This window comes from Zonotrichia leucophrys, chromosome 3 (assembly GCF_028769735.1).
Source record: "Zonotrichia leucophrys gambelii isolate GWCS_2022_RI chromosome 3, RI_Zleu_2.0, whole genome shotgun sequence".
In the NCBI taxonomy this organism is placed as follows: domain Eukaryota; kingdom Metazoa; phylum Chordata; class Aves; order Passeriformes; family Passerellidae; genus Zonotrichia; species Zonotrichia leucophrys.
This window is the reverse complement of record NC_088172.1, coordinates 51,501,715-51,513,632: the sequence shown is the minus strand read 5'-3', so window position 1 is coordinate 51,513,632 and position 11,918 is coordinate 51,501,715. Positions and strand designations below refer to the sequence as shown.

At 41.7% G+C, this 11,918-nt stretch overlaps 1 protein-coding gene across 1 annotated transcript; it reads right to left on the bottom strand.

Annotated features, from left to right (window-relative positions):
* Nucleotides 1–3,467: 3,467 nt before the first annotated feature.
* On the bottom strand, nucleotides 3,468–10,549 carry VIP (vasoactive intestinal peptide). Its single transcript, XM_064706943.1, has 6 exons — nucleotides 10,320–10,549; nucleotides 9,760–9,881; nucleotides 8,180–8,320; nucleotides 6,081–6,200; nucleotides 5,327–5,435; nucleotides 3,468–3,771 (listed from the first exon to the last, which is right to left on the bottom strand). Exons 2-6 carry the CDS (start codon nucleotides 9,870–9,872, stop codon nucleotides 3,763–3,765), a joined length of 492 nt encoding a protein of 163 aa, XP_064563013.1. The 5' UTR covers nucleotides 9,873–9,881; nucleotides 10,320–10,549; the 3' UTR covers nucleotides 3,468–3,762.
* Between the last annotated feature and the right edge of the window lie 1,369 nt (nucleotides 10,550–11,918).

Sequence of the window (11,918 nt, the reverse complement as noted above, 5' to 3'; positions counted from 1 at the left end):
TATCTCTTTTTACTGTATCATTATTATTTATGTCACTTTTGGTTTAACTTTGAGTAGTCAGTCATATTTTTATTTATAAATGTTGATTAATTAAGTTTTTGAAAATATTGATGCTCACAAGGAAAAATTGGGTTTTTTCCTCTCCCTAAGTGGCCTGCATGTATCTGTGTGCAAAACTGAAATAAAACCTTTCCTGTTTGTTTACATCAGAAGAAGAATAGGCATCAAATTATTCTCTGGACTTTTTAAAGATTGGTGTAAAAGATGGGTGCCTGGTTTCCTACTTCCAGTTCTAAACCAATTTGGCAAGCTGGCAAGCAATTTGTCTGGGACTGCTTCAGATCAGAAAAGCTGAAAATATCATGGTTACCTGAGCCAGCAAGAGCCCCAGGAGGACACGCGTTCTGTTTGATGTATCCAAGGAGAGGATCTGCAGCCTTCCCTGCCACTCACACAGCAAATGGGAAGTCTTCAGCGGTAAGTCAGGGACTGTTTACTGCTCCTACAAATCTGCTCCTATAAACCTGATGGTGCCAGGTCCTCTGCAATACTCCTCTCCATCAACAAGGCCAGTAGTTCTTTAATTGCTGTGTTCTAAACTTAAATTCTGCTCTAATTGCTCTTCTCAAAAGGAAAGGTATATTCATACACCGACGTTGCAAGGCAACGGTGAGATTATTAAAGTGTGGCAAAGCCCGTGGTAAGTGGGAGGTGGGAGAGAAAAAATTAAGAAAAATAAAAGAGGTAGTGGAAAGCATAAGTAGCATCACTAAACGCAGTTGGCAGCCTCTTCCATCTCCCTGCCCCAAACATCTTGCATGCAAATAAATTATTCCTGTATGCACACAACTCTTTCCATCTTTGGGGAGAACTCAATATGCCTATACATGAAATTGTAACTATTGGATCAAAGATATCCATTTCCATATTTTTAAACAGAATATTTTTCTCAGACTTTCAGGTGGAACAAACACTCATAGCCCCTCAAATCCATTTAAAATATCAGAGGAGCAGTTAGGGTTTTATTAGTTTTTAATGTGCTTTACTGGCTATAATCTAAAATTGTTTTGTCAACTTTTGTAATTCTCATGGTGTCGTACACAATTCTGACTGTTCTTGAATGGATGATAGATGCACAGATGCGCACAAGCATGAAATTCCTCTCTGTGGATTTTAGGCCTAAAAAAGATCCTCTTCTAGCACTGGTGAAGACGCACTTAAAGGTGATTCTGAACCTTTCTTTAAGAGCTCCAGAGGGAAGCTTTAAAAAGCTAACCCCATTTGATAAAACAAAAACTAATTAGTTCTATCCTGTGAGACCACAGGTATTCCTACCATGTGTTAGAAATGAAATTTTGAAGAAATATGGTGAGATGTTCCTTTAATATATACCCCAATAACCCATCACAGTTTTATTCCTTCCCCAGTGGTTGCATTTTCCCTGCCAGTGGTGCTCTTCTAAATCTCCTGGGTATTTTTTTCCTCCCAGCAGTTCTCCCAACACTCCCTTTGGAGCTGACGTGTTCATTCTCCTAATTGAAATGTTTTGATTCCACTCTTAAGACATTTTGCAGATGGGCTTTAGGATTGGTGGGATATATCAAATCATTGACAAGATGAAAACTTGTGTCATTCAGTGAAATGTTACAATTTCTCTTCAATTTCATCATTTAACCTTACCCTGACCATTTGCCCCGGGGCATGAGGTGAACAATGTCCCCTCTTCCTCAATTAACTACTCTCACTGTATTAATTTGTCTTCAAATCCCCTATGGAAAGTCAAAGACAAAAGACAAAAGTATTATCCTCTAAGTTAGTGCCTCCCTTGTCAGTGCTAGGCTTTACTACAATGTGCACAAAATTCAGCATATCAGGAAGGTAACACATTGGACATGGAAGACAATTTCTTCCATCAGATGCCTTATTGGTAAGCTGGGAAAAAAAAATAATTAAAAGAAAAATTTAGGAAAAAAATATTTCTGGAATTGTGTAGTCAAAAGTTTGATTAGTCTAATTTTTGATACTTTAAATTGAGTGAATTATATACATTTTAAAAGAATTCTTTGTATAAAGACCATACGCAGCTTTGGTTTTCATTGGTTTTTTTTCACTTATTTTTTAATGACTGCATCTCACAGAAATACTAACATTGTTCAAACTACACTGAGGAAAATTTCTAAAAAATTATTATAGCATGTCTGTTAGTATCCTTCAAGTACTTACAAAGATGATTTTGCTTTCAGATGTTCATAGTATGATAGGAATTGGGGGTGGAAAACTAATTTTCAAAAGGCAACTTCAAAATTATGTATTTGGTGAAAATATAACTTTTGTGAAGCACTCATTGGCTTAGGCTAAAATAGATTCTGTCAAGGCTAGATAGAAATAGCAATATTAGCACCTGATCTGTGAAAGCTGGTTTTCTTTTGACATGCAGTTGCCAATATTCAAAAAAATTGCAAATCGGAGGGCTACATATTTATGAGAACCAGTCTCCATAAATCTAAGATTTTATCATGTTAGAAGTTTCTTTCTAAATGAGAACAGTAAACTTGTAAGTGAAACTTGCAAATCAGTTTTATCGCTGTCTATGTGTGCCTATGTATGATTTATAAATACACTTGAAATTCCAAATTGAGCTTGTAAGTAGGTCTGATAAGTTTTTCTACTTTCTACATCAGTGCTGTGACTCAAACAGCTGCAAATTTTCAGTTCCATGGTCACCTACAACAATAGAAAGCTACAGAAAAGAGGACCATAGGTTTATTTAGTTGTCTTTCTAAAATAATATCGCATAAATCAGTTAAAAATATTATCTCCCCCTATTACTACAGCACAGACAGCACTTACAGGAACCTCTGTTGTTCCAGGTAGCTGTAGCACTGATTCAAACCAGTAATAGCTTGCCATGATAATAAAATGATTTATTGTCTGCATATTCTGTAAATTACATTCATTCTGAAAAAATAGTAAACTGTCTTCAGGTCTATTTTATATATAAGCAATAGTTTCATCATCAAAGCTACAGACAATTAAATATAGAATTACTGATGACTTTAGGCATCAAACAAGTCAAAAGATTGCATTCTTTTAGTGCTTTGTCAGCCCCAGAGCATCTAAAACACCACTGAAAATAAAGGAGACATTTGTGGTCTTGATATAATTTATATGCTGTGAAATATTAAAATGTGAACCAGAAGTAGAGATACTGCTGGAGGTCAAAAAATTTTGAATTCTTATTAATTTTTTCTAGTTGCTTGGTTGCTTGGTAAACTGCTAGAAAAGCATTTCTTGGCAATAACCTTCAGAGATCTTTGTAAAGCAGTTTTACACACTTTGGACATTCTTCCCCTCATGTTGTCACATGTTCTTTATGAGGCTGTCTAGAAATGGTTCCTTATTATTACACATTTGTCTGAAGTTGGAACACACCTAAATTAAGCCAATTAATTAGTCATGATGGGCTCTTTTCAGCTGCACACTCATTTTCAAATGAATTTATTGAAGTAAAGGATTTACAGCATATGGACTCACAGACTTCTTATGAGTTAAACTGGCATCCATATGTACAGCTTTCAGTAGAGAATGCTAGAGTAATATTTACAATGTAAATATCAACTTTTATTACGTAAGAAACAAATATATCACAACTTTCACTTCACAACATATTTGTTCTGGTTTGATGACTAAAGTCATCTCTTTGAAATACTATGTGGAACTCAAAAATAGCTTGTTCTCGTCATAGACTTTACCAGGTGTCCTTCAGAGGTCCTGAAAAGCAAAGGAGAGATGTGCTTTAGAAGTCACTTCTGCAAGCAGTTGCATCATGAGGTGTATGAGGGCAGACAGCAGGAATTGAGGAACACTTGATACAAAACAATTGCTGTGCTTGGCACTGGCAGGCTGAGATGTGGCTGCTCACAGGGGTTTGCTGGGCATCACACTCAGACCAGACCACAGGATGAGAAAAGAAAGGTTGAAGGACTAAAAATGTTACTGCAGATTAGACTAAACTTGTTACTACAGCACAGAATTGCCCACTTTGAAAAAACCTGTATCCTTGCCTTGAAATGGATACACAAATTCAGGCTGCTCTTTCCACACTACATTAGCAACTGGGCACTGCAATAAAATGCCAAGCAACAGTCAATACTGATTCACCTACAGGTAGATCTGCCTCATCAGTAAAGTCAATAAAAATGGAAAGGAACTGAAAATGTTTTTTTCTATGACCTGCTGCACCACTATTCTTTCTCCCTTCGTTAATGCCAGAACTTTAAGAAGCTGCAAAATCCAAGAGCAGATATTTCTTGCAATAATTTTATCTAGGAAGAACATTTCTTTCCAGAATCATGTTGCTTAAAAATTATTTAATTCCTCAATGCATAAGCAGTTTATGTCCTTTCTAACCTTCAGGAGCTTTAGAGGAATTGCCACATTTGCAGAAAGGAAAAGAACATTTTCTCATTTTATTTCAGTCTTGAATGGAAACATCTTTTTTGGGTCAGAGGGATGGGTGGTTCAGGATGATACAAGAAAAGACATTGCTCCAAATTTTATCTTCAAGAATAGTTTTTAAATCTTTTTTCTTACTTTTTGAGACACAGCTGAATGCCAAAAACAATCCCATCATCAATTTCATAATACTTTTTCAAGAATACCAAGCCAAATTTGTTTCTACCTTATTCTTTCAATATTTTGTTCCTGTAAGTGTTGATGTAGAAGGGATTATGTTTCAGTAAACTAAAAAGAAAATAATTGTGAATGACTTTAGAAAAAATAGTAGTAGCTAAATGGAAAACAGTAACTGCAAGATTTGCATGTCAAGTACTTGAGTACTACTTCTTAGGTACTTGAGTACTACTTATCTTGCTGATACTCTTAATTCTAGGGGCAACTTCTTTCTAAAAAGATGTTAAACAAAATCTGCTGCATTTTTTTTAATTAAAAGAAATATCCTTAAGTTTGTTCTCTGAAGAAATAATGGTCTTTGTAATTAAAAATCAGTCACTTCTGGTTTTATGCTGCAGTGCTCACTGGTAGAAACACCCAAGTGAGTTAGGTGCATTATGAACAGTGCCATTTAATTAGCAAGTTTCAATAGCAGCAATCATGTGATAACATAAAGCTTATTATTAAAATTATTATTTTATTCAGCCACAATTAGTGAAGAAATATTAGAAAAATAAAGCTTTTCATGGAACATGACTCCCTTTCCTAGGATATCCTGATTTTCTGATAGGCCTACTCCATGTACAAATAATGTAATTTTATGGGTCAAGTCAAGTTGCAGATAGCAAGAGAAAAGACAATATTGGCGTCTCACCAGTGGGAGGTGGCTCAGCAGCTCATCTACAGAATCGTAGTTTTCTGAAAAGGATGGTTCAAGAAGTTCTGCTTCATCTCGAAGTTTAGCAGGATTTAGCTCTTCCTGGCTGTTGTGGATCAGAAACAAGATTTATTGCTCTCAGAAGAAAAAGCAAAGAATGCAAAGCCTTCTTTTAACTGTAGCTTCTGCACATTCTCTTAAACCATAGTGTTACAGAACACATGAAATTGCATGTTTAGTGAATACAGAGACATGATATTTAAAAGCAGTTGTCTGAGTGAATATACAAACAGAGTACAAGGTCTACAAAAATGTATGCTGGCACATCTCACCTATACTGATGAGGACATATAGTCCTTTAGGGATTTTCAAATTTTCATTTCATGTGTTCACAGAGAGGCAAATTTTCAACGTATTTCTTTATTAAATTGTTGTTCATGTTCCATAGCTCTGTAGGTTTTTTTCCTTAAGATTTTTTTCCAAACAAAAACTACTTAAGAATCTTTTGGAAGATTTTTTAAATTGCCAGATGCCATTTCCTCTTTATTCTTCTATTCTGATTGTGGTGTCTGTTCCAGTCTGGGAAGAAATGTTGTCTGTATTTGAAAACCACGCTATAAACTATCCTATCAAGTCATTAACATTGAGTGCCTTTTGTTTGTCCTCTCTGTACACATACAGGGATATAAACCTTTTCTGTCTTAATGCCATAGAAGTATGGAAAGAATACATATGTCCTTTCTTGTAGTACCTTCTTTTTCCAGTTAAAACTGAGTTTAAGTATTTCTTCACAGCCATCTGCTTTCGAAAGCGGCTGTAGTTGTCGGTGAAGACAGCATCGGAGTGGCGTTTGACAGGACTGTCCTGGGAGCTGGCAATACAACAATTACAAAGGAAAAGTTAAGAGATGACATCTGTTTAAAAGAAAATACAATTAAACGAGTGAAATAAGCTTTATGGTATTGATTAGCCTAACAAAATCAAATTTTCATTTCATCTTTCATTTCCATCATTGACTTCAGATCTTTCTTCTGCTGAAAAAAAGCCACTGCTTCCACGGCTTACTATGCATTTTAATAACAAGGATCAAATTTCAAAAATTGTTATTCAGCCTTTTGGGGAACACCTTTCACTGATTGTTTTCTCATCTCATTTGCCATGGCCTGTGCAATTAGGATACACAGTCAATGATTTCTAAAGTCCTTGTCCCAGGAGTTCTGCCAGATCAAATACTTAAGTGTGGATTTCATTACTCCTGCCTGTTCTCACACCCCAGGTTGCACCTTTTAATAAACAGATTTTATTCTAATTTCTATAATTTGTGTGAATTTATTTCAGTACAATGCCAAGGTACAACCTGGTTTAAGTTGCAAAAAGCTCTTAAAGGACCTCATCACTGTTCACATTGAACTCAGTGGAGGTGGAGTCTGCCACTGAGGAAAGGTAGAGTGGAGCCTCACATAAATAGCTATAAATGCTTATTCTAAGGTTTCAGAAGACAAAACACACCTTGTGAAAGCCAAACCTGGAGGTCTTTTCTTCATGCACAATCTTGGGAAATGCCAGGGTGTTCTATTTTAAATGGTCTAAGTTAGTTTACAGCATATGAGAAATTGGAACTGTATGTTCTGGAACAAAGGCAGCACTGACATAATGGGAGGACCTAATTTCTACTTGGCTTTTGAGCATATGAAGTGGGCACTCAGTGGTATTGCCACAGTGGCTCACAGCTGCTGTTTATAGATTTGAAAACAAGGGAACTATACAGTGATTGTACCTAGCACGCTGTGCCCATTAGTTTATTGATGTCTTAGTCTGGAAGTTGCATTTGGATCCCTATTCTATAAATTTGCCTCATTTTTTGAATTCTGCTGCAATACAGATCTCACAAACATCTGTCAATGTGTTCTACAGCAGAAAAAAACCCTATACCTTTACATTTTTACTATAAACCAATCATTTAGTGATTTCATTGTGTACTTCCCTCTTGTTAAGTACTGAGTAATCAATCACTTTGTATTTACTTTTGCCACTCATCCACCAAGCTAGCAAAAACACTACCGAAAAAAACAATTAGCAGTTTGGCATGATAATCATTATAATATTTCCAGGACACATTATCCACATTTTGTGCAGTGTCTGTTGCTCTACCTCTCACAGCTGTGTGAGAAATAAATAGTAACATTCTCATTTAGTAATATCACTAAATACTTTTATAGGATTTTCAGCTCCCCCACAATTATATAGGCTTCTCTTTTGGTACCTCTAAATCACAAAAAGGAGACCTTGGATACAGTAGGGTAAAAAATATTTCCAATAAAGCCAGCTAGGAAAAAAAATCTACCTAATGTGTCACCTCACCTAACTCGTTTTCTAATAAGCGAATGCAGATATCTCTTCACAGCAAGTTTAGCCAAAAGATGGCTGTAGACACTGGTGAAAATTCCATCAGCATGCCTTGCATTTCTGAAATGGACAATAAATAAACTCTACAATACAGCCTAGGTTCATATAATTTTGATAATGTAATTTTTGCAAACATACTGCTTTCCTTAATTTAACTACTGTTCATGTTAAAGGGAACTAATTTCATAAAATAACTTTCAGATTTTCGCAATATACTTTTCACTTCTTTCCTGGAAAGTGAAAGCATTCATCATGCCAGAATGGCAACACAATCAACATTTCTGCCAACATCCCTACTGCTACCAGTATTCAAGCAGCAGCTGTGGGATTTTCTTCCATAACTGAGTCTTCCTTTCCTACTCTCAGTTTGAAAATGCGAGTGATTTTTTGGCAGAAATCAAGTAGTCCATCATCTTTTGTATTTACGATAATAAAGAAACTCACCTATCAATAATTCTGGACAGATCAAAATAGAATTTCTCATTTTCAGGTAGTGTGTTCTGCAAAATATCTGATTCTGATTTTAATGTCCCACGGGCATGGTCAGGTTCACTGGCTCCATCAAATGGCATTCTGTTTCCCAATCTGTTGGAGAAAGAAACCGTGTAAAGTAAAGCTGGCTGAGGATATGAGACACTTTACTGGAGACAACATTCTGGTTTGTGTCAAAATGCACATCTACCTACTTTCATTGGTAAGGCATTTAAAAGAAAACTGGATAATTCAAAATCACTTTCAGGTAGAATCCATGCTTAATTGTAGATTAATTGACATAACAGATCCTTCTATCAAATTCATATTTTCTAGATAAATGTTGTCACTGAACACAATTTATTCCAGTGCATAATGTATGACAATCACAGTACAAGTGACAACTGTGAAGCTTCTCCTAACAACTGCATTTTGTATAAATGATGGATGAAATTAACAGCCTCCACCAAAGTGAAAACTGCTCCTGTGACGTACTTACCTCCCAGTTAAGATATAAGATGTGCATTGAAATGCAGAATGAAACAGTTCTTAGGCCTTCTCCAAAGAAAGCAAATACACCAAGAACTTCAAACTAAATAAAAAGTGCAGTCATGTATCTCTACATGTTTTTATTCTCTCATGTTAGAAGACAAAAAATCTCTTAATCTCTTCAAATGCGTCATGGCAATTGCTCTGTATAAACTGATGTACAGTTCACATTTTCGTAAACTGCAGTTTCTTATGAAGTGTCATATTTTATCAAGGGCAGTCTGACTGCATAGCAGTGGCTTGGCATCATTCCTTCTGGCTGCTCTGATATTTTGTGGCAGACAAGGAAATCATTGTAGGAAACCCCTGCGTGTGATGACATGCAAAAGTCACACACTAAAACTAAGATAGACTTAAGTCCTTGTAATTTTAAAGTCACCTTTATCACCGTTTATATGTCTGATTCATGTAAGTCTTCCATCTGGTAAAAAAAAAAGGTGCAAAGTTGCTGTGTAAAACGAACAGGCTCAATTCACACCTTTTGGAAGTCATTCAGTGCCTTTTTGCCTGTTTTTCATCGGTCCTTCTACACTGTATGCTTCTCTCACCTAAATGCAAACCGTACCGTTCAGCCATCTGATTTAATTCAGCCGGACCACTAACAGCACCTTCAATCGGCCCAAGCCCGCAGAGGTACAAACCTGCCCTCCGCCCTGTCCCCATGGACCGTCCCGGGGCTCACCGTGGCCCGCATCCCGTCCGCCCCCCGCGCTCACCGCGCCCCAGCCCTCGGGGCAGCGCTGCTGCAGCCGCCTCGGGAAGAGCGGCCGCGTCCCGGGGCTTTCACCGGCTGGGCTCGGCGGGCACCGCCCGGGACCGCCTGACCGCAGCCCCGCGCACCGCCCGATGCCGGGCAAACGCCCGACGGCGAGCGCCGCGCTGCGCGTTCCCCGGGAGGAGCGCGCTTCTCACAGCCCCTTCGGCACCGGCCGGGGCTGGGCAGGTCCCTGCGGGCGGAGGGACGCGGATCGGGGCGCGGAGCGCGGAGCGGAGCGCGGCCTTACCGCGGGACGGGAGGGAAGGCGGCGCCTCGCGGGGGCAGCGCCCGCGCCCGCCAGCAGAGGGCGCTGAGGAGGGCGAGGGCGAGGAGGAGCGGGGAGGCGCCGCGGTGCTCCATGGCCGCCACCTGCGGAGGGAAGAGCGCAGCCGTCACCCTCCGACCCGGCCCGCCCGCACCCGCTGGCACCGGGGCTTCGTCTCGGGCTGCCGAGAGACTGCCCTGGTCCCCCTCCCAAGCCAGGTCTCTGTTCCGAAAGGCGCCGGCGGCCAGCAGGGTCGCGATGGTGGAGCAGCCGCCCGCGGTCAGGGAGAGCTGGCATCCCCGAAGGCGACCCCCGGCCCGGTGCGAGGGACAGCGGTGCCCAGGGCTCAGCGACTTAAGCGGCAGCAAGAGAGGGTCCCGCCCCGGGTGCCCCGGGCTTTCAGAATCTCTCCCCGCTCCCCGACGGCCGGGGTGGCTTCCCTGCAGGTCCGGGAGGGGCGAAGACGAGCGAGGGTACGGGACGGGGACATGGTTCCTCATGCGCTGGGAAGTTGCCGCTGCGGCGGGGAGAAAGTTACTCACGGAGCCGCGAGTCCGTCGGTGGGTCTGGCCGGGCGGGCGCGGAGCGGAGCGATGCTGGGGGAGTGCGCCCTGCTCCGCTGCGCGGCTGCCGGGGCGGCGGCAGCAGAGGGTGAGGAGGAGGAGGAGGATGAAGAAGAGGGCTCCGTCTCGCCGCACGCTCTGAGCTGCCCGCCGCGCCACCGCGTTTTATAGCGTTTACACGTTTCTGCTTCCGAAGCAGCAATCACGTTACTGGAGAGACGTCACCCTTCCCAAGGGGACGGTCGCTTTGTTCAGGACAGTCAGAGACTTATATTTAACACATGAGCAGCCGCGTACCTCTTCCCCCTCCCCCTCACCCCCTCGGCCATTATTTGATTTATGTTAATGACATAGTTTTGGAGGAGCGGAGCCCCGTCGGAGGGGTGATTCCGCCTCGCCAGGCGGGAGAGCCGGCGGCCGTCGGGCTCTGCGGGCGCGCCACACCGCGCATCCCTGCCCGCACCCGGCATAGCCGGAGCGAAGGTGGCTGCGCTCTCTGGGACCCTCCGCTCCCAGCCCACACTCCCCCAGCCCCCGTGCTTCCCTGAGGAGCCCATTCCGCGCCGCAGGGTTGCTCCTTTCCCCAGCTCCTCGGCAGTGTTTCCGTGCTAACCTGGTCCCTCTCCATCCCCGGCACATGCAAGTCCCTGATGGGGGTTCCTGCCCGAGGTGCGCAGGGAGCTGGTCTGGAAAACAAAAATTTCTTGCGGGTTTTAGTTTTATTTTGGCAGGTGTTGGGGTGCTTTCTACTCTTCTTGTTTAAACTGCGTGCGTGTTCGTGGAGCACGGATTAAGCTCCACATCCGAGCGCCTCTTGGTGCCGCCGAGCCCGGCCGTGCTTGTGACGGTTCCGCTGCGCTGGCGCGCAAGGGAGCGCGGCTGGAGCGTGTGTTAAACCCCCCTGAGCAGCGGGGGGATCAGCTCTTCCTTATAGGGTGTCTTAAGCCCAAACCTCGGGGATGCCACAGCAAGGGAGAATGGGTTTCAAGCCTTTGATTTTTCTCCTTCGAATTTTGCCTGCCTCAGAGAGATCTGGGCAGCGGAGAAAGAAACACAGGGGAAGTGAGCGTGGGAGCCGCGGGCGGGCCGGCAGGACGGCTCTGCTCCAGCAAGGACCTCTTCACTACCCCACCGTGTCTTTTCGGTGCTGCCCTGAAATATTTGCCAAACAATCGCGGAAGAATTTCAGCTGTAAAGATCATCATCCAATTTTTTTTTTCTTTTTTTTTCTTTTTTCTTGAGTTTTTGTGCCTCTAATCCTCCTACTCATTAGGTAACGATTGTACCGAATCCATACAGAAGATTTCACCATTTCTTCTTACTTCTAATAAGTTTTTCTGTTTCATGTTTCACTAAAGGTTAGGCAGGCTCAATGCCGAAGATTCTGCGATGCTTAATCACATTTTCTAATTCAGTTACATAAAGAATAAGTGAATTAGATTAAAAATGCCTGGAAATTTGTTTCTCGGATGACAGCTATGAATAAAACCAGAGTTCCTGCAGTAGTCTAATTTCAGGAAATTTTCCCCTTGTTACTACATAACTAGGGGTCGAAGGAGCTATTCTGCTCCGGAATGG

Coding starts and splice junctions, on each gene's coding strand:
- VIP (XM_064706943.1), bottom strand. CDS start 9,872: ATGGAGCACCGCGGCGCCTCCCCGCTCCTCCTCGCCCTCGCCCTCCTC. Junction 6,201..8,179: donor CTGTCCAGAATTATTGATAG/GTGAGTTTCTTT, acceptor TTGTATTGCCAG/CTCCCAGGACAGTCCTGTCA. Junction 5,436..6,080: donor GTTTTAACTGGAAAAAGAAG/GTACTACAAGAA, acceptor GATCCACAACAG/CCAGGAAGAGCTAAATCCTG.